At 37.8% G+C, this 23,069-nt stretch overlaps 1 protein-coding gene across 8 annotated transcripts in view; it reads left to right on the plus strand.

Moving 5' to 3' along the window:
• The window catches only part of ZFHX4 (zinc finger homeobox 4), a 157,172-nt gene that overhangs the window by 129,459 nt on the left and 4,644 nt on the right, over window positions 1-23,069 (plus strand). For 4 of the 8 annotated variants that reach the window (XM_066993101.1, XM_066993106.1, XM_066993100.1 and 1 more), the window contains exons 5-9: window positions 2,560-2,676; window positions 9,291-9,436; window positions 9,578-9,778; window positions 11,044-11,161; window positions 11,946-17,339. In XM_066993101.1, the coding sequence (XP_066849202.1) occupies window positions 2,560-2,676; window positions 9,291-9,436; window positions 9,578-9,778; window positions 11,044-11,161; window positions 11,946-17,339 (5,976 nt within the window). The remainder of the gene's footprint in view (window positions 1-2,559; window positions 2,677-9,290; window positions 9,437-9,577; window positions 9,779-11,043; window positions 11,162-11,945; window positions 17,340-23,069) is intronic. The other 4 variants (XM_066993108.1, XM_066993105.1, XM_066993104.1 and 1 more) reach the window with 3 other exon arrangements.

Here is a 23,069-nt window from a genome sequence, read left to right on the forward strand (position 1 = left end):
GATGATGTATAGGAGAACATGTCTGGGAATTTCTCTCACACTTAAAACACATACCAGAAAAACAGGAGAGCACCCTGCAAAAATTGTCTGATGAGACCCAGATGATACTGTAGCTTTTCTTTTAGTACCTTCATAATTTTCTTTCTCTTTGCCTGACACACACACAATGTTTTATTAATGTGTGCCACGATAGCCCTTACAATTTTATGTCCCCTCAAGATAAGGACACTCAGTAGCACTTTGACACTTCATTTTCCAGCCCAGGGGAACTGGGCCAGTAAATCTAGTAGAATAAGCAGTGCAGCCATTCCCAAGGATGAGTCGAGAAGGGATTTGCCGCAGGCTTTGTGAGGCCACAGGGCCTGACACTGGATACGAGCCTCATGTGTGCGCACTTGGCATTAACACAGCCCGATCCAGGCAGGATCACAGGCTAGCAGCATCCCGAACTGTGCTCCCCCGCCACCCGGACAAACACAGTCCTGCTTCCAGCTGCGGCTGGGATGCCTCCCGTGTTTGATTAGCTATCATCGCAGGAGGGGGCAGGGGGCCGCAGCAGGGAGAGTGCTAAAACAGAACGGGGGGGGGGGGGGGGGGGGGGTGTCCATTTTGATGGTAATTTTATTTTATTTTTTTAATATGCTATTAGTTTTAGAAGAGGGGACAATCTTTCCCCCTATATTGTTCCAAAAAGTGGACACACATACTTAGTGTGTCCTATCATATTTCGATGTCAATGCAAAACACATTGATCTGTGGCTGAGATTTTGGGTTGTTGGTTTTTGTTCTTTTTTTTTTTTGGTTTGGTTTCCAAAATTGCAGCTGTTTTCTTTTTCTTTCTCTCTTTCTTTCTTTCCTTTCTTTCTTTCTTTCTTTCTTTCTTTCTTTCTTTCTTTCTTTCTTTCTTTCTTTCTTTCTTTCTTTCTTTCTTTCTTTCTTTCTTTTTTCTTTCTTTCTCTCTCTCTCTCTTTCTCTCTCTCTCTCTTTCTCTCTTTCCTCCTTCCTTCCTTCCTTCCTTCCTTCCTTCCTTCCTTCCTTCCTTCCTTCCTTCCTTCCTTCCTTCCTTCCTTCCTTCCTTCCTTCCTTCCTTCTTTTCTTTTTTTTTCCCCTCTTCCGATTTAAAAAAAGGTTTTGCAGAGAGTCGAGAATCGGATAGCGTCACCACATCGATCTGAGGGTTGTTTGCCTAGGCATACAGTTTCAGTGCCTGGCTGGCAAGTAAGGCACTAAGCAGCAATTTTTTTGTGCTCAGCTGCTACATATGACAGAGGATATTTCATTCGGCTGTCAGAATGTTATTAATAAAACATGGGGTGCGAAGAGGGCCACTATTTCCCCTTTCAATCACTATAGCATTTACAATGAAAATTTTATGCAGTGTGTAATTTTCAGTTAATGCTTGACACTTAAAATGTCGGTAGTTGCATTTTGTGTGGTTCCTGAAGGGTTAATTGTATCATGTTCCCTGCATAAAAGCTCTGCTTATCAAAAGTGAATAGAAGAGTGTATGCAAATGTGTGTCTGTGACCTTTTGCCTTTCCAGGGTTAATTTATATGGTCATTAAAGATTTTATGAAATTGAGCAGCCTGGTGCTTCGAATCCCATTTTACTTTCACCTCCTAATTTATATAATTCCTACCTGAACTGAGAAATATGATTTTTATTTTTTTGTGCTGCAATGAAAACAGCATGCCGTGCTGTGGGGAGTTACAAGTCTGGTTATCTGGCATTACTCAGATTGCTAAAAATTCATTAAAATGTGACATCAGCACAGTGAGAGACAAATGATCGCAGGATGAAAAGGAACAGTGGGCCTTTCACGGATTAGTGCTAACACAGCCCCAGCATAGAAGCTAACTGCATAAACAGATTAATCCACCAGTAGCAGCATAGCAAAGATTTACAGAATAATTAAATAGGCTTGAGTTACTGTGAAGATTTCCATGTAATCTAGCTGGTGTGAACACGTAAGTGAGGTGTGGGTAATGCTGCTTCCTCAGAAGCCATATACCAAGTTATATCATTTATCCTGAATGGCTCCCCCTGGAGACAAAATTTGAGACTTCTCCTGCAAAGCCAGAGGTTTATATTTAATACAGTACCTAATACCTAATACTTACTTACTGCAATTAGCGGGATACTGCTGTACTAATAGGATTTATATTTGAATTCCACCTTTTTTTCTTTTTTCTTTTTTGGCTTCAAGATACATTTTTACATGGGCTTGCTTTTGTTCAAGCCAGTGTGATGCATCTGTGCATCTGTGTGCCTGTATTTTAACACAAATCATTTCTAGCTAAAGAATATAAAATGACAAGCTTTAAAACTGTCATGCTGTTGGGAAGCAGATACTCTGATAAAGACATGTTCAGAATCTCTGGCTAGATTTTGAAGTATTGAAAATTATTTGTTATTAATGTCCAACCTCTTTAAAGTGCTGTTCTTTCCCTTCCTTCTTTCCTTCCCCCCCCCCCCCCCCCCCTTCTCCCTGTTTTGACACCCTCTTTCAGTGCTGCTAAATGGTCACTAAGTTAGATCTTTTCTGTGCTTGTCCCCAGAAGAACAAGGTGAAGACATAGAAGGGTCTGCTAAAAGTACATCAGTGGCTGTTGGTGATGATAAAGACTCAAGTGAGAGAGACAATAGTGAAGGCAAAAAGGCTAGTAAAGACTCTGGTAAGATGATAGAATTTTGTCTTCCCCTTTCTTTAACTTATGAAATGCTCTTTCATTTTAAACTGTCTGGACATTCCCACTACTATTCATTGCATGTGCGTTTTGCATGTGATTTCTATCAGTAGCCTCCCATTGACCTATTTTTAATCATAACCATCTGACAGGATAGATGCGGATAAGTTGAAGAATATTACAGGACGACCAGTGAGATTATTTTTTAATCAAATCAGTTTGTGTGCTTGTAATTTTTTAAGCGCCTTTCATTAATCTTAGCTGCACTTGTGATTCTTCTGATGGCATATTAATTTTTCATAAGCATAGGATTAGTTACCACTTGAATTTTTTCTTCAGTCAGGTTTTGCCCCCCTTTTAACCCAAAGAATGTGCATGGGGGAGTTGTTATTATTTTTTGTTCTTGCTCTCTGATCAGTTACTCCCAAGAATCTAGCCTCTTCCTGGGCATTTATTTGAGGCATTTTGAAAAAAATATACAAAATCCATTGCAAAAGTTTACAGATGATTCAGCCTAAGAAAGAGGAAATATCATTGAAAACGGATTATGGGTTGGGTAATTTTGATCTCCTGGAATAGACAAAGCCCAGTAATGAAAGCTACTGTCTTTGAAAACAAAACCCCTATGTCATGACATTTACTTGTGCACAAACAAACCCAGGGCCAGCATCTGGTGTAGATACCCAAGGCTTTTTCTGTGTTTGATTTGGCAAATATGTGACTTCATCCATGCTTTTTATGTATGAGATGGAAATCTATGGTCACGATGAATATTACATTGGCTACTTTTGCCGCACGCTACACCTAGTTACATTATGTTAGATTCATTGAAGCAGAAGAAGTGCTGAAACAGGTTGAAGCCTATTAGTTTCAGGTAGTCATATATCTTTTCCTTGTATGCCAATGACAGCAGCATACAAAGGAGGTTGTATTCTCCAAAAAGACTTATAGTTGTAGAGAAAATATAATTTTACATGTGAGTTTCTTTACACCCAAACTCTCCCACACTGTAATTTGCTCTTTACATAGTAAACATTTTTCATTTACTTATATATATGTGTGTGTGTGTGTGTGTGTGTGTGTGTGTGGCCCTTTTTGTGCTGAATTAATTCAGTAAACTGACCTAAAGATTAAAGCTTCCTTTATGTTTGCTTGTTGATGTGCTAAGGTCAGTATCCATCACAGTTTAGAACCTCAGCTGCTCTTCAGTCGCTTTATTTTTTGAGATCAAGAGACTGAAGAAGGGCAGATGATGACAAGGATGATGTTGAGCAAGAAACTATGTTGTGGTTTAAAATATATATACTCCCTTGGCTGGCTTTTTGACTTGGAAAGAGCTGTCTGTGGTGCAGTAAAGCCATGCTGCAAAGCAGACATACATCCTCCTGAACAGTCTTGTCAGGGGCTGTCCTGGACACTCATCAAGAGAGAGGTGAGGGCCACCTGGAGCCTGCATTTCCCACCATACATTCTGCTTAGGGGACACTGCAAAGCACTTCAGGGAGTTTGTCAGCTCTCTCTTTTTCTCAGACAGTCCATTTATAGCTGTATAAAAGAGAATATGGTATTAAAACTCCAGAAAAAAAAAAGAAAAAAAAGAGAAAGAGAGAAACAGAAACAGAAAAAGGAAAAGAAAAAAGAAAAGAAAAGAAAAAGGAAAAGAAAAGAGAAAAGAAAAAGGAAAAGGAAAAGGAAAAGGAAAAGGAAAAGGAAAAGGAAAAGGAAAAGGAAAAGGAAAAGGAAAAGGAAAAGGAAAAGGAAAAGGAAAAGGAAAAGGAGAAGGAGAAGGAGAAGGAGAAGGAGAAGGAGAAGGAGAAGGAGAAGGAGAAGGAAAAGGAAAAGGAAAAGGAAAAGGAAAAGGAAAAGGAAAAGGAAAAGGAAAAGGAAAAGGAAAAGGAAAAGGAAAAGGAAAAGAAAAAGAAAAGGAAAAGGAAAAGGAAAAGGAAAAGGAAAAGGAAAAGGAAAAAAGAAAAAGCAGAAAAAAAGGATGGCATCTAGAAAAAAATCCTGAAGGGGAATTCTCAAAATTCCATCAGGATTAGTTGCTCATAAGGGCCAAGTTTAATTAGGACAAACCTATATCCAAATGCCTACTGGGTGCACTACAAAAAAACAGCATAGTTGTTTTGCATTCCCGTGCCAGCAATTACACAAATAACTTGCAGTAAGATTCATATACAAACAAGGGCTGAAATACATGATTGCCTTTGTGCTTTAGAGAAAGCAGTTTGTACTGTAAAATCCTAAATCTTGTAGAAACTTTATTTTCATAATCTAAATTAATTCTCCATATGTATCTTTCAGATCATCATCTTAATTTTCACTCAGCTGACAAGTATTTCTAATGACTGAATAACTGCTTATGTTTAATTGAATGTTAATTTGGGCTTTCTCATGAATTGAGTGTTGCAAGTCTTGCCAAAGAAATCTCAGGAAAACCAATAAATTAATCACAATACTAACAAGTTAGATAGGAAAGTGGTGTGACCCCTCTTTAGCATAGAATCTATTAGACGAGAAAGGATTAACATGTATTTAGTAACACTATGTTTGTGTAAGCTGTTGTGCTGTATTGCTTACCTTATCTCAAGGAGTAGAGCTTTCAAAATGAGACTTGGCAATATGCAAGTTATATTTGTTGAATATTCATTCAGAATAGAAAAGCCTACTAATGCCTCATTTATATTGTCATTTAAATCTAGTGCCACTTTAGATTAATTATAATCCAAATTACAGCTCTATGCAATGCCAGAATTAATATGGAATTTATCCAGATTAATACATTTGCATTGAAAATGTAATATGTCTCTGCCATGGCTAAGGGGAGCACTTTTTAATAAGGTAGTAAACACGAGGAAAGATGGAAATTAACCTTCATTATTGCAATGAAAATTATCCTTTCATTCTACTCTAATTAGAAAGAATACCAGTAATTATAATTTTAGAATTATTTTGAGGCTGAATAACATCATCTAATGTGTCAGAAGTCTTAAATTATTGCAATCTTTATCAAACACATAGATTCATAAATAACTAAATAGTATTTTGATTGTAGGTTTTCCAGGATTTTATTTCCTTAGCATTCTCCCCCTTCTTAGTCACACAAACATTTATATTTTTATTTTGGGGTTTCAAAGATGCTAAGAAAGTGAAGGCATCTGAATTGCAGTGAATTATGTCATTTTTGTATTAGCAATTTTACGCAAGTTAAATAATTCCGTAACTGACAGTTAATCATTGACTAGTCTATTTTGTGGCACTTATTTATAATTAAACTTAGTTTTTCAGCTAAATGTATTGAAAGTACATTATTCATCTAAAATAATGCTGTGTATTATATGTTGTAAAATGAATTACAGTTGTGTTTCACAATTAGGAGAAAAAGCAACAGTGTGTCTCTGTTAGTGCATAGAAAGAATAGAAAGTGCATGTTTAAAACACGAATAACAACAATCTCTTCCTACAGCTGCTTTTTAAGCTGCTAGCATGCCAGGGGAACACCCAGCTATGAAAACAGTGCCACACTTCATGCTCAGGACCAGAATATTTTCTCTCCTCTCCCCTTCCTCCTTCAATACGCTATCTGTAAGACCATGACTTAGTTCAGCCTGTTTTTTGTTCAGCTCCTTAAAACGTTGAATCCAACACAGAAAGCAGAAAGTTACCACAGCAAGAAAAGGCACTAAATTGTAATAGCTGGATGATTCGCTTGCATGAGGAGTCAAACCTCATTTGCTTTTGGCAGCTACACTTGTGACAGGTGATGACCAGGGGGGAGTTCCATCCTCACCATGCACAGGGGCAAGTGGCTTCACCCCAGAGCAAAAAATCAGCCCTCTTTTTGTGCAAACATCAGTCACATGTGCTTTGCTATAGGCCAGATGTAACTTCGGTCCTTTAAGAAGTAACGGTGTTTGGCACTGAATGAATCCAGCGCAACATCAACAACAAAAACAACAAAGGCTCTGTAAATTTCAACAATTTATATAAATATCATAGTAAGCATAATAAAAAGCTGTGCTTTGTTATGCATTTATTGACCCCAGCACAGTGTTTTACGATTCTATGGTTTTATTATATTAACCACAAAAGAAAATTTAACCAAAAAATATTTGTTTTTATTGAAACAAGAACTTTGTGTTTTATGATTATTATCGGCCCTTTGAAGTAATTAAGTTGTCCTATCCTGTGGTGGAAGATGATGTGTAATATTAACCTTGTGTGTGCCCGGGCACACGCAGAGTACACTCCAAGCTAAATTTCATTAGCAGTTACATGCCAATGCCAAAAACACAGTTAAATGCATTTTCTAAAATGGATTTTGGAGCAGAATTGGGATCCTAATTTCTGTAACAAAATGTTGAAAACAATCTAATGTGAGAAGAGGAAGAGAAGGCAGAATTGTTTTCTTTTGGTTTTTAAATTCATCATCCTGTATAATGGATTATACACCAGCTGAGATTCTGGCCCATTTGTCTTTATAAAGGAACATCTTAAAAGTGACATATGATAAAGGTAAGAAACAGTAGTCAACTGTTAGACATTTTTGACAGTTGGAAATGAAGAGAGGTTAATAATTTGAACCTATCCTTCTAAAACCTGAGAAGCAACCTTTCTCTGTTAATATAGTATGTCACTTTTTTACTTTGTATAACTCTCACAGTTAAGACATTTAAATAATAATGGTGTCTTGCCAAGTAAATACAGCTGTGCCAGTGAGTACTGTATTACAATAAACCAAACTGAGTAATAAAATGGTGTCTTTTGTTGCTGTATCATGTAGATTTTGCCTTTACAGCTTCACCAGTCCTTCAGGTTGTAGGCACAACCCTTACTGAGCCATCTAAATGAGGCCTCCAGGAGCCGTTCCTGAGAGAGTAAAAATTCAGTGGGGCTCCAGAAAGCAGCTTGTACAGATATTAAACCTATGTTGACAAATTGGTGATTAAAAGTAGGAAAATGTGGCAAGAATAAACTTTAATTTGAGCAAGGACATGCTAGAATTACTTGCCTAAATTACACCAAAAGAAAAAATTACCATCTTAGGAACGAAAAACAATGTGTGGGGAAATCAACATTAATGTATAAGTCATAAAAAGTTTTTTTGTTTTTTTTTTTGTTTGTTTGTTTTTAAATGCCCTTCAGAATATGTCTCTGTATGATTCAGTTTTCAATTGTTTATTATTTTACCATGAGGATTTGATATTTATCTTGAAAGTTTTTCTCTTATTTTACTTCTCTTTAATGTTGCTCTTTTAATATCGAACATTGCACAAATTGTATATGATATTGATAACAATAAAAGTTCTTAGTTTTGTCTACAGAAAAATACAAGCATTTTCTTTGTTCATGTTTACCTTGTTGCCAAAACGTCCATGACCTTATTTTTAAATTAATCCTAGGTTATTGTGCAATGAGGTGCAATTTGTTCATTTATATGAACCTTATGTGGATTGAAAAAAATCAAGATAAATCTTCATGCACAGCATACAATCAGATTACCCCTGGACTATATATTTATGTTGGGTCTGATAGCAATCAATGGTTTAGCTTCATTGCATTTCAAGATGTATTTGCACCCAGTGTCCAGTGATAGTGTCCTCACCCTGGAAATAATTTAGTTGCAAATTGACTGGAAGATGGTGAAAATTGAAAGTTAAAATTAGAAATACTCATAATAAACAGCAGAAAAAAGGTCAGATGATGCCGCACTATGATGAGATTGGAATAGTTGGTAAATGAGGTTTTGTGTTTGTCGTGAGATGTATGTGACATGCCTACCCAATGCTCTTGTAATATCCAGCCTAGCAGAAGAGATTATCTGGCAAATTGACGCTGGAAAGAATTTTCTGATGGACTGGGAAATTAGAATTGCACTCCTTTCTTTGATGTGTGCAAGACTGGGCCACGTTACACAGCTAGTTCAGGCATAATATTAAATATAGTATTTAATACTTAATAGTAGAACTATCTATAGAAAACAATTATATTCTGGTTTTGATCACAAATGCCAAACTATAAAAATCCACAGTGTAAACATCTAAGGCAATCCCAAATGACTGATCTTTGTATATAATGAATATTAATTTATCTCTGAAATCCTATTCTCCACAGTATTTCTTTTAAAGCCTCACTATATTTAGCTTCAGAATTGTAACTAGGCAGGAGTTATCAAAACAGCACAATAATCATATTGCTCAGACAGTTTAGAAAAGAGAGAGGTAATTAAACATCAGTAAATTAATTATTTTGGAAAACAGGATTTTTAAGCAAAAGCTGATTTGTTTTAATGTAATACACAAATTCACACCGAGCTGCTAAATAAAGCATGTTATTGATTAATTTTTAAAGGTAACCTAGGTTATCTAAACAGTAGAGAAGAGTCCATTTAAAAATGTGTTTATAGAGTCTCCATCAAGGATAAAAGTGTATTTTCACCTTTATACTTACCAGGTTTTTTTTTTTTTTCAATTTTTTTTTTTCTCAGAACTTGAAAAAAATACCCTCAGAGACAACACAGACCTTTGGAATCACAGCCTCTTTGTAAAATAGGATATTTTAAAGTTTAAAATGTGTTCTTAAAAATTATGTTTTCGGAACAGGAATAGTCACACCAGAGAAGGAACCAAAAGTGAACACTGTGGTAGGGGCACAACAGCTTCTTCTGGCAAAAGAAGAGGATGGTGCAGCTAAAAAATCAAAGCCTCCAGAGGACAGTAAATTTTGTCATGAGCAGGTAAAGGAAAATGTAAGAATTTAATTGTATTCTAGAACTTTTCCAAATAACTCAAAAATAAAACAGAGATGATGTGCTATTAAAATAGCACTATCATCAAGTTATTAAAAGCACGCTGACTAATAGCCTGCGTCTTAATTTGATGTTTTTCAGTTCTATCAATGTCCTTATTGTAACTACAATAGTAGGGACTCAAATCGTATCCAGATGCATGTCCTGTCACAGCATTCAATGCAACCTGTTATCTGCTGCCCCCTCTGCCAGGATGTCCTCAGCAACAAAATGCATCTCCAGCTTCATTTGACCCATCTGCACAGTGTGTCCCCTGACTGTGTGGAAAAGCTGCTTATGACAGTAAGTGTTCCAAATACTGATGTACATGCTACAGAAATGTATTCAGGCCTCGTGGCAATGTATTTGTTGTGACATAGTATTTGGGTAACGTGATATGGGGAACAGGTCAGGTTTCTTAGATTCTGTTGCCAGTTCATCCAGTGACTGATGTCCCTTGGGAAAGTGACTGGAGGTGGATTTCAAAGATGCTGAAAACCTGCAGTTCCTCATTGACTTTACCTTGGAAAAACAAAGCCTGTCAGTGCCTCTAAGTGCACACCCATAAAGTGGGTCTAATATTATCCAGGTCTCAGAGGTATCATGATTCTAGTTTGGAAACAAAACAAAACAAAAAACAACAAACAGAACTTCCCTGTAAAGTGTAGTTATAAAATGTAGAAATATTCCTGTGTATAACTGAGCTGTACTTTCATTATATAATATGAAAATTATATAATATGAAAATAGTGGTTCTAGTTGGAGAATACAAGTGTCATTGTAAAATATGTCTCTTTTTTTTTTTTTTTTTTTTCTTTCTGCCTCTACATAAAAGGCCATTTAGATTTTTCATGGGGAAGAGAAAAAAAAAGTGTGAAGCAGGTAGGGCAGTTCTTCGGAATAAGGAATACCTGTTTTCAAGTACCTAACCTAATTTGGGCACAGACTTGATTCGTCCCATATCTGGGATGAATGCCTTAACCAGCAAACTCTCTTTGAAGAAAGAATCCCATCTGAACTCACCTAAGAAATCCTGTTCTTGACTGAGAAATTGCACAGGCCATATCAAAACAATAAATTTCTGTGAAAAATAATGTCTCAACATTACACAAATCAATGTCAGTAAATACACAGTCAGGTGTAGAATGTTATTATTAAGTTGTAGATTCAGTTAGAAAACAGATCTCCCAAGACAGCCTAGTGTCTTAGTTCTAGTTGTCTTGCGTTTTTAGTAGGACATGTACTTGGAAATCTCAGATCCAGCTCTTTAAGGATTCGTTTCTGTATCCATAGACAACTCCTTCATTTATAATGTTGTGGTGGTAGGCCAACCACCTCATTGCGACTAAAATGAAAAAAAAAAAAAAGAATAAGAAAAAGAAAAAAAAAAAAAGGAAGAAAGAATTGAAAGGGCTCTTTAATGAGCAATATATAATTGGAGATCAACAAAACCAATTTAGTTTTCTTTCTTATTTTCTTTTAATACTGCTATAATAATTTAATACTGCTGTATAATACTAAATAGTGTGACTTTTCCTTTAATAATACTGTGTTCTTGGCTTTCAAAGGTTCCTGTACCAGATGTCATGATGCCTAATAGTATGCTATTGTCAGCAGCTGCTTCAGAGAAATCTGAACGTGACACACCTGCAACCATCACAGCAGAGGGATCTGGGAAATATTCAGGTATGCAAGAAATAGCCCAGACACGTAAAAGCTAGGTTTGGACAATTTAGGAATAAACCACTTCTTTCTTTCTTAGTAAAGTGAATCCTTTTTGGCTTGCATATAGCCACAGAGATTAAAAAAAAAGTATCAAGGGGTCTGAATTTGGCTATCTGCACCCATGCAAAGCTACTAGGATATACGTGTATATGAGAATGCTTTCTTGCTGTAGAGGTAAAATTAATCAGGCAGTAGTGCCTAACCTCTTTGAAGGTAAGACCCTCCTTGTTTACCCAACGAATAAGGCCCAGTCCTAAAACACAGTGGCACTTTCACCAGCTTCTGTGGGGAACGTTAGGCAAATAACCCTGACTTCATTTGCAATAATAGGTTTCTTATCCTGTACTCTTACCACACTCTGTGCTGGGAAGCTGCTTTGCTGTCTCTCACAGCAAGCTAGTCCCTCTGTCCTCAGACCACTTTCCTCCTAGCCTATCTTTTTAATCACCTGTCCTCACTATTGTCCCCATTTCTACTCCCTCCCTCATTCTTACTGTTTAATACTCACATTATACCAATAAACTCCTACCTTATGAAAAAGAGAAGCCCTGTGCTGCTGTTGGTCCAACTGTTACTGTCACTCTGATCATCATGCTTGCATTTTATTACTTATATTAACACACAGCGTATATAGCCTCTCTTGATTTCCAATGGAAAACAAACAACAACAACAACAACAAAAACACTAATATTATGTGCTATTCCCTTCTACCTGCATAAAAGACACTTCACTTTCTTTAACTAGGTGAAAGTCCTGTGGATGAAAAAAGTACTCCTGGGATGGATGAATCAAAAGCTGGAATGGAAATTAAGAACGAGGAACAGAAGCAACCTAAGGAATCTACTGAAACAGCAGATTGGAATAAGAGTAGCAGTAAAGATGTAAAGACCACTGACTCAATGCCAGATCAGCTAAATGAACAGCAGAAGAAGCAACAGCTCTCTGTTTCTGACCGCCATGTCTATAAGTACCGTTGTAACCATTGTAGCTTGGCTTTTAAGACTATGCAGAAGCTTCAGATACATTCCCAATATCATGCTATTCGGGCAGCTACTATGTGTAGCCTTTGCCAACGTAGCTTCCGTACATTCCAGGCTTTAAAAAAACACTTGGAAGCAGGCCACCCTGAACTCAATGAAGCTGAACTTCAGCAGCTGTGCGCATCTTTACCTGTCAATGGTGAACTCTGGGCAGAAAGTGAAAATATGGGACAAGATGATCATGCACTCGAACAGGAAATAGAAAGAGATTATGAGATGGATCAGGAAGGAAAAGCAAGTCCTGTAGGAAGTGATAGTAGCTCTATTCCAGATGATATGGGCTCAGAACCAAAGCGGACCTTACCTTTCAGAAAAGGGCCAAATTTTACTATGGAAAAATTTCTAGATCCGTCTCGCCCATATAAGTGTACAGTGTGTAAAGAGTCTTTCACCCAAAAGAACATTCTCTTGGTCCACTATAACTCAGTCTCCCATCTACATAAACTCAAAAAGGTTTTGCAGGAAGCATCAAGTCCTGTCCCTCAAGAAACTAACAGCAGCACTGACAACAAACCCTACAAGTGCAGCATTTGTAATGTTGCATATAGCCAAAGTTCTACATTGGAAATCCATATGAGATCTGTGCTTCATCAGACAAAGGCAAGGGCTGCAAAATTAGAACCAAGTGGTAATATAAGTAGCGGAAATAGTGTAGCAGGGAATGTTAATAGCCCCAGCCAAGGAATGCTAGATTCTATGAGCTTACCAGCAGTTAACAGCAAAGAAACACATTTAGATGCCAAAGAACTAAATAAAAAGCAAGCTTCTGAATTAATTTCTGCTCAGCCTACACATCACCCACCCCAGTCACCAGCACAACTTCAAATGCAACTACAGCATGAACTGCAACAGCAAGCCGCGTTTTTTCAACCCCAATTTCTAAACCCAGCTTTTTTGCCTCACTTTCCGATGACACCAGAAACACTCTTACAATTTCAACAGCCTCAGTTCCTTTTCCCATTCTATATACCTGGGACAGAATTTAGCTTAAGCCCAGATCTGGGTTTGCCTGGTTCTGCCACATTCGGTATGCCTGGAATGGCTGGTATGACAGGATCACTGCTAGAAGATTTGAAGCAGCAGATTCAAACTCAGCATCATGTGGGCCAAACACAGCTTCAGATACTGCAGCAACAAGCACAACAGTACCAATCCACTCAACCCCAGCTTCAGTCTCAAAAACAGCAGCAGCAAAGCAACAAGCTGATGAAAGCAGAGCAAAACAGCTTAGTAAGTACTGACTGCCAGTTGATAAAGGATATGCCATCATATAAGGAGTCCGAAGAGATTTCTGAGAAACAAGAGAAGCCAAAGCAAGAATTTACTAATGAGAATGAAGGACTAAAAGAAAACAAAGACATGAAGAAGCCAAAATCCTCAGAACCAGCCATCCCACCACCCAGAATAGCTTCTGGAGCAAGGGGGAATGCAGCCAAGGCTTTGCTGGAGAACTTTGGGTTTGAGTTAGTTATCCAATACAATGAGAACAGACAAAAAGTGCAGAAAAAAAGCAAGACTGGTGAAGGTGAAAATACAGACAAACTGGAATGTGGAACCTGCAGTAAGCTCTTTTCCAATATTCTTATTTTGAAGAGTCACCAAGAGCATGTGCATGGACAATTTTTTCCATATGGAGCATTAGAAAAGTTTGCCCGGCAGTACAGGGAGGCATATGACAAGCTTTATCCAATTTCTCCATCTTCCCCAGAAACACCGCCGCCACCACCACCACCTCCTCCACCGCCTCCACCTCCTCCTCCAACTCCTTCTCAGCCTTCTTCAGCTGGGGCTGGAAAAATTCAAAACACAACTCCCACTCCTTTACAAGCTCCACCACCCACACCACCACCACCACCTCCTCCACCACCACCACCTCCTCCACCACCACCACCACCATCAGCCCCACCTCAAGTCCAGCTTCCTGTTTCACTTGATCTCCCACTCTTCCCTCCAATTATGATGCAGCCAGTGCAGCATCCTGCACTGCCTCCTCAGCTTGCCCTCCAGTTGCCACCAATGGATACTTTGTCTGCAGATCTTACCCAGCTTTGTCAGCAGCAGCTGGGCTTAGATCCCAATTTCCTGCGCCACTCTCAGTTCAAGCGCCCACGTACAAGAATTACAGATGACCAGTTAAAAATATTGCGGGCTTATTTTGATATTAACAATTCTCCAAGTGAAGAACAAATCCAAGAAATGGCTGAGAAGTCTGGTCTTTCACAGAAAGTTATCAAGCACTGGTTTCGTAATACACTGTTTAAAGAACGACAGAGAAATAAAGATTCTCCATATAACTTCAGCAACCCTCCCATAACAGTGTTGGAAGATATCAGAATAGATCCCCAACCTTCAACTGTAGAACCTTACAAGTCTGATGCATCTTTCAGCAAGAGATCATCTAGGACGCGATTTACTGACTACCAGCTTCGTGTCCTCCAAGACTTCTTTGATACAAATGCTTATCCAAAGGATGATGAAATTGAACAACTTTCAACTGTTCTTAACCTACCTACTCGAGTTATTGTTGTATGGTTCCAAAATGCACGACAAAAAGCTCGCAAAAGTTACGAAAATCAAGCTGAAACTAAAGACAATGAGAAAAGGGAATTGACAAATGAGCGCTACATTCGAACTAGTAACATGCAATATCAGTGCAAAAAGTGCAGTGTAGTTTTTCCCAGGATCTTTGATTTGATTACACACCAGAAAAAGCAGTGTTATAAAGATGAAGATGATGATGCTCAAGATGAAAGCCAAACTGAAGATTCCATGGATGCCTCTGATCAAACAGTGTATAAGAACTGCACAGTTTCAGGCCAAAGTGACTCATCAAAAAGCCTGGCAGTCACAGCAGCAAGCTCTGGCTCTGGTTCTAGTACTCCTTTGATTCCATCACCCAAACCAGAACCTGAGAAGGCTTCTCCTAAACCGGAGTCCACAGAAAAACCAAAACAAAATGAAACCATCTCTAAGCAAACTGATACAACTTCCCAAAGCACCAAACCAGTACAGTCTGCTCCAGTAAACCCTTCTGATCCTCAGCCCTCAGCCTCTCAACCACAGCAACAAAAACCACCACAAATAGTAGGGAGACCTCCTTCTGCATCACAAACTACACCTGTTCCATCCAGTCCTTTACCAATTTCAATGACTCCTCTACAGAACAGTCTACCTCCTCAGTTATTACAGTACCAATGTGATCAGTGTACAGTTGCCTTTCCAACTCTAGAACTTTGGCAAGAGCACCAGCACATGCATTTCCTAGCAGCCCAAAACCAATTTCTTCACTCACAGTTTTTAGAAAGACCAATGGATATGCCCTATATGATATTTGACCCCAATAATCCTTTGATGACTGGACAGTTACTTAATAGTTCTCTTGCTCAGATGCCACCACAGACTGGTTCATCACACACGACACACCCTGCTACAGTTTCTGGTTCCATGAAACGAAAATTGGATGATAAAGAAGACAATAACTGTAGTGAGAAAGAGGGAGGAAACAGTGGAGAAGATCAACATCGCGATAAACGTTTAAGAACTACAATTACTCCAGAGCAGCTGGAAATACTTTATGAAAAGTACCTATTAGATTCCAACCCCACCAGAAAGATGTTAGATCACATTGCACGTGAAGTGGGACTTAAAAAGAGAGTTGTACAAGTCTGGTTTCAGAATACAAGAGCCCGAGAAAGAAAGGGACAATTCCGTGCAGTTGGTCCAGCCCAGTCCCATAAAAGATGTCCTTTTTGTCGAGCTCTGTTTAAAGCAAAATCAGCTTTAGAAAGTCATATTCGCTCTCGACATTGGAATGAAGGGAAACAGGCAGGTTATAGTTTGCCTCCAAGTCCTTTGATATCAACTGAAGATGGAGGAGAAAGTCCCCAAAAGTACATATTTTTTGATTACCCATCATTGTCATTAGCAAAAACTGAATTATCAAGTGAAAATGAATTAGCCTCTACTGTATCAACCCCTGTTAGCAAAACTGCAGAAATGTCACCGAAGAATCTCTTAAGTCCTTCTTCTTTTAAAGCAGAGTCTAATGAGGATATAGAAAATTTGAATGCCCCTCCTACTGACTCTGGATATGATCAAAACAAGACTGACTTTGATGAGACTTCGTCAATTAATACAGCAATTAGTGATGCCACGACAGGGGATGAGGGGAACAATGAAATGGAAAGCACGACTGGCAGTTCAGGGGATGCAAAGCCTGCATCACCTCCCAAAGAACCAAAACCACTTGCAAATGATACGCTAACAAAAGCTGCAACTACACCTACAAATGACAATACTGATGATAAATTTCTCTTTTCCCTAACAAGCCCCTCAATACATTTCAGTGACAAGGATGGTGATCATGACCAAAGTTACTACATTACTGATGACCCCGATGATAATGCTGACCGCAGTGAAACTTCAAGCATAGCTGATCCAAGTTCACCTAATCCATTTGGAGCTAGCAATCCCTTTAAATCCAAAAACAGTGATCGGCCAGGGCACAAACGTTTCCGAACGCAAATGAGTAACCTGCAGCTTAAAGTTCTCAAGGCTTGCTTTAGTGACTACCGGACTCCAACAATGCAAGAATGTGAAATGCTAGGGAATGAGATTGGTCTGCCCAAACGTGTGGTCCAAGTCTGGTTTCAGAATGCACGGGCTAAAGAAAAGAAATTCAAAATTAACATAGGGAAGCCATTCATGATAAATCAGACTGGGCCTGATGGAACAAAGCCTGAATGCTCTCTATGTGGTGTGAAATATTCCGCACGTTTGTCCATAAGAGATCACATATTTTCCAAACAACATATTACAAAAGTGAGAGAAACTGTGGGAAGTCAGCTAGATCGGGAGAAAGATTATTTAGCTCCTACAACAGTTAGACAGCTGATGGCACAGCAAGAATTGGATCGCATAAAGAAGGCTACCGATGTGCTAGGATTAACAGTACAGCAACCAGGCATGATGGACAGCAGTTCTCTTCATGGTATCAGTTTGCCAGCAGCTTATCCAGGACTCCCTGGCCTTCCTCCTGTTCTTCTGCCTGGAATGAATGGTCCATCCTCCTTACCTGGATTTCCACAAAGTTCAAACAGTAAGTCTATAAGGGGATAATTTTCTTGTTTTATTAATTTGATCAACTTGCCTAGTCACCATCCCCTTCTAAGACAGCATGTTATGCATTCATATCACTGTGTGATGGAACACTGGAACAGATTGCCCATAGAGGTTGTGGAGTCTCCTTCCTTGGAGAGCTTCAAAAAACACCTGGACATGGTCTTGGGCAACCTGCTAAATGTTTCCCTGCCTGAGCAGGGAGTTTGGAGCAGATGACCTCCAGAGGTCCCTTTCACTTTAACCATTCTGTGATCCTGCAATTCTGTGATGCTTATGAAGCTGGTGTGAGTGGCTGAAAAATATTGCAATAAGGTGTACTCAGTGCAATTCTGAATTGTTGCTGCAGCCTGGATGATATCTCTGTTTTCCCTAAACAGAAAAATATAATTTTAATTGAAATCTAATCAGCAGAAATGTTTTTAGTCTATATTAGGCTTCTGTAACAACACCAGTGTAATAATAGCAATGTTGCAGGGGATTTTTTTTTTCTGAATGATGCTGCTGTAGGCAAAACGTGGATTAGAATTTTGTCTGTAACATTTTTGTATGCAAACATTTAAAATAACATCTGATGAAGTGCAGAATAGTTATTCCCATACTACTGGATCATCAGGCATTTGGTCCACGCCTTAAGTCAATTCAATCTGTTGTTTAGTTGACAATAAATACTAAAAAAAAAAAATGTTGCCTAAGACCCTCTACAATATTTCTGAATAATTGACTGATAGAATAAGTTTTCTGTTGAAGGCGATTACTAATGGTAGTTTCATTGTTATCCATATTCCAGGGGTAGCCGAATATCTCTTAACCCTAATTGGTAAAATTATTGCAGACATGCAACATTACACTTGGACTTCTGCTTTTAAACTGAACACATAACTGTTTTGCTGAGGTTGAATCTGTTTTTTGCTCAAATTGGAAATCACTTCTTCTTGAAATAACTAGCTAAACTCAAAGAATCAAATTTTCTGCAGAATGATTTGTTTAGTCCTCAAAAATGAAGCTTGTGTGTGTGTGTGTGTGTGTGTGTAATAGGCTCCAATTTTGCAGTCAGAGTTCACTGTGAGTACAGCCTTGCAGACTGAAGGTCTCCCATTTATCCTCTAATTTTACACTTATCAAATACATGCACACCACAGGTAAGGAGTTGGTTGAGATACTTCACCTCACTTTATCCAGTAATTCCATTTGCTGTTGGTCTCTAAATTTTTATTTATTTATTTATTTATTTTGGCAAGTAAGGTAGGGGCTTAATCACTAGTATTGTTAGGCAAACTAAGACTTAAGCAATATCTTCTCTGCTACGCAGCTCTGGTTTGATTGATGATGATGATGTTATTGTTTCCCTAAGTGGTGGTCAAAGCATCTTGCTTGTCTCTTCATTGGATCAGAATGGCTTTCCTTCCACAATGGAGTCTCTGGCTGACTGCCCTCTGGCTTTTGTCAAACATTTATTGGCACAGAGAGTGCATATAAAGGAAATATAAAGTTGTTGTATTTCCTTCTTAATGGCATACAGTGTCCAGGTCCAAAAATGGCTGGTCATTGTTCATTAAAATTATAGATATGGTTTCTCCATATAACTTTGCTAAATAGATTCTGTTAGTTTGACCTTCAGGTAAAATAGGCTCCAGAAAACTCAGACTTGAGCTATACTAGTAAAATAAATTTGCTTGGGAACATATCATTACATCGTTCTAGTCTCAAAAACAGGAAGTCCACATTCAAAGTGGCACCTGGGAATGGCTGAACACCCATGGTAGCCTCTCAGTTGTTCCCAGGCGTTGTTTAGGAGGATGTTACTTGGCATCAGCCAGAACTGTGCCAACGTCCTTTCTTACTGTTTACCTTCAAAAATAACCGAGTTCAGTTTTTAGGAAATGTTCTCTGGTACTGTTTAACTTACTAGCATCAATTCAGCCTCAGAGTCTAAGTTTTGCTGTTAATAGTATAAAAACAGAATGCCAGGTAAACAGGCCAACTGTTCCATAGTAACTTACTTTTTATATTTTCTAATTTCCACAAATTAGGTCTTCTCTAAGACAAACTTAAATCATTAGTACCATAGCATATACAGTGCTCTGACAATTGAGACGGATTTTTAGCCCCTTTCATCTTGCATCTTCTTAAGGTTAATTAGCCCACTGTGGGCAAAAGCCCACTGTGTAAAACAGCTAGTAGAGTCTTGTTTATTTCCCTTCTGCCAAATGCTAAATAGCCCCCGCATCCCCCTTTTGTTCCTTGGCAAATACTTACATTCATAAATCTCCATTTCCTAATGATACTAAATGGAGCAGTTATAGTGAATGGAAATAATAGATTATTTTAATCATTCATTATATATATTAAAAAAAAAAAGTAATATACTCAGATTTTCTCCAGTATGTACTCAACACCAGTATTTCCTGCACCTAATTAGCCCATTTCTATTTTCTTATATACCCTGCTTTGGTTGATAATTCAGATTCATATTTGATGCTAAGTATTTAAGAATGATTTGTTTGGAAGCAGGTTTCCAAGCAAGCTTTTCCTGGGTACGGTTCTTCGGTGTGTGTATTCTCAGTCAGCAGGACAATTGTTCTGCATCATTCTTTACGTGAAGGATTTTCTGAAGCTAACTCCCTAATGACTATCCTATACTTCAACTCTACTTCTTGTGAATTCTTCTGCAACTGTGTCATTTCTTCTCTTTTGGCCCCAATTCTGAAAATGCACTTCAGAAGAAATCTCACTAGGACCTCTTATATTAAAATATTTACCTGTTCTCATTGATGCTTACAGGGTTGGTATTTCCTGTTGTAAATCACATCTGTTCTGTCCTACATGCTTGTTTAAAGAACAAATGTCAGAAGTAGTACAATACTCACTTTTAAAGAAAATATCTGCTGTTTGCTGAGACAGGGAACTTCTGAAATTACAGTAATAAGCATCAAATTTAAAATTCTCTTCTGTGCTTCTCTTTACTCATGCTAGACGGAGAACTGAGCCTTTTTATTTTCACTTATATTATGAGGGATTTCACTTGCATCCAATATTGCTCTTTATGAGTTCCCAAAAAGGAGTAAAAACAACTAACTTTTGCAAAATACTATTCTTTTCTAAATAAAATATTTGTTTTTACAACAAGTTTGAAATGGAACAATAGTGCTAAATCACACAAGGGAAATATTTATACAATGCTTCATTTTATCTCCTTTATATATTGCTCAGACTGGACTTCTATTTGCAAAGTTTATTACACTTATCAAAATAAGATTAATTTCTCCATTTCTGACTGAAAGGACCCATTAACTTTAAATTCAGTTATTTGGTTCTGAAACGAGTGTTTTGCAATGTCAAAGTTATTGTGTGGTTCTAGAATGATGTATCCAAGTATATTCTCACCTATGGGATACATTTCTGTAGGTAACATAATTATATCATCTTGCGGGCATCAAATACTGAGTGAGTTCTCAATGGCATTGCTTTGTTTGCTCAGCATAATTCCTAATATGGAGTTATTGCTGGAATTGTAATACATACAGAATACATACACAATTTTATTTCTGGCTTGTCTTTGTTCTTCAAGTACCTTATTGTTTTCTAGATGACTGTAGGTAGAAGAGTTCATCTGCTTTTTTTAAGCTGTTCTTGAAATTCACATTCTTTTTTCTTCTTAGCTTTGTGTTTTTGCCTGTGATGCCTTGCAGAAAACTAGTGCTTCATCTTGCCTCTAGCTATTAATAGTGGTTCTATGAACCTTTTAATGTCATCATCATTACCATAGTTTTTTTTGCATATCACTTAAACCTGGGCTGCCTTGAAGATTCACAGCAGCTTTTTCCAAGAATGCACACATCACTGGGTAATATGTACTTAGTGGTTTTTAAAATCTTATCAAGAGGGAAATTGATTCAGCAGCAATTACTTTCCTTGTTATTAGGGCACTAAATTCTGTTCTCTGTTTGCTTTTGGCCCATTGGTAGTAGGTTCATTTCTATATTTTTAATCCTCTGATTCCCCTAAGAGAAAGAGAAATCTCTCCTTTTTTGGAGTCACTTAAAAGAGTTTAGGAAGATTAGAATGTTTATTCATGATTAGTGAATTTTCTATTTTACATCTCTCATGACTGAAAATGGAGCATTTCTTTCATCACATTTTGTTCATTTAGTTTTTATACCCTCAGCTCCACCCTTAACTTTCAATAAAATAGGTGGATTTCACTCTTCTAGAGTAGCTAGTATGGATATTTAAATGCATTCTCAGCTTTCAACTAAATTCCAAAGAATATCTGAAAAATGCAATAGATCTTGGCTGCTCATCATCAATGTGAGCAGAATGAAGACAACATGATGTGTAAGGGTTGAAGAGATTAAGAACAGAAAGAAATCAGAAAAAATTATTAGTAGCCGACAGTCCAAAAAACATGACAGAGCTGGGGCAGCAGTTCATACTGATTGCATCATTCATGAGTTTTCCATCTACAGTATTTATCATCTGAAACATTTTCAGCAGACTTCATACTCAATTGCCTGTTACTTCCTGTTGAAAGCATAGGGGCAAACAATAGTATCTTCCATGTCACTGTGCAGTAACTGTGACAATTACCCACTTCTTAATTATAACTGTTGTGACTCGTTTCACTGTACTATCTAATCCATGTTCACGATGCTTTTTAACTCCTTAGTGTTCTCCTACCATTAAATAGGAGTAATGACACAGTGACAAACATTAAATGGCCTCTTTTTAAATCTGATAATTATTCCCTTTGAATCCTAATTGCTTTATTCCTAAGTAATGCTAAGCACCTGGATATTGATGATTTAAGCATCATTCTTGTTCACTCCATTAATGCTTCCTAGTAGCTAATACCCATCTAACCTCCATTACAGAGACTGCATTTATTGTTCTCTTATCCATGCACTAGTAAACTGTTCACTTTGCTTTACTTTTACAATTCTGTGAGCATCACACACTTCGTGTGTTCTTTCCTCTAGCAAACTTACTTGCCTGAAGAAATGACAATGGGTGTAATGTACAGCCCCTTACGGTTAGTTGCCTTTTCTACCCTGTGCCATCATTTAATTTTCTGAGCAACTATACATCTCACAGAAGTTGCTTTTTAATAGACTGTTACCAGCCACTGCACTATATTGGGTACTTGAAACACAGAAAAGATTTTTTCCATTAATATATGAGACATACTTCTTGTGTGTATGCACCCTCCAGACAGAACCCAGTCCATCCTTAGGTTGCTTTCTCTAATGAGGTGGAGGACATCATGTCTGCATGTTTCAAGTAAGCCGAGAACAGCAGCGTTCCTGTGTCAATGTATTTTAGTGCTATTACACTTATTTCCCAGCAAATACAGCACTGACCTGATTGTCACTGTAAAGAAAAGCTCTGTTCAAAGTCTCAAAAATGAAAATGTAAGCTGTGTGGTGTCCCAGTAATGAATAGTGTTGACCTGGTTGCTTGTTCTATTAGATTTTTGAGTGGTCATTTCCTGTTGATATTTCCTTATCTAAACATCTTTCTTTCTTTATTATTATTGCTTTTTCCCCCAGCAATTTGGATAAAGATTCCTTTTTATTTGAGAGCTAATTACTTGTAGTGAGCACCATAATTACCAGGTTTCTTAGGTGAAGGATGTGTGGGTTATATCATCCCAGAGGCACAATAAAAATTAGTTAAAATGAACAACAAAGTAGAGATCTCTCAAAGTATC

This window comes from Anser cygnoides, chromosome 2 (assembly GCF_040182565.1).
Source record: "Anser cygnoides isolate HZ-2024a breed goose chromosome 2, Taihu_goose_T2T_genome, whole genome shotgun sequence".
NCBI lineage: Eukaryota > Metazoa > Chordata > Aves > Anseriformes > Anatidae > Anser > Anser cygnoides.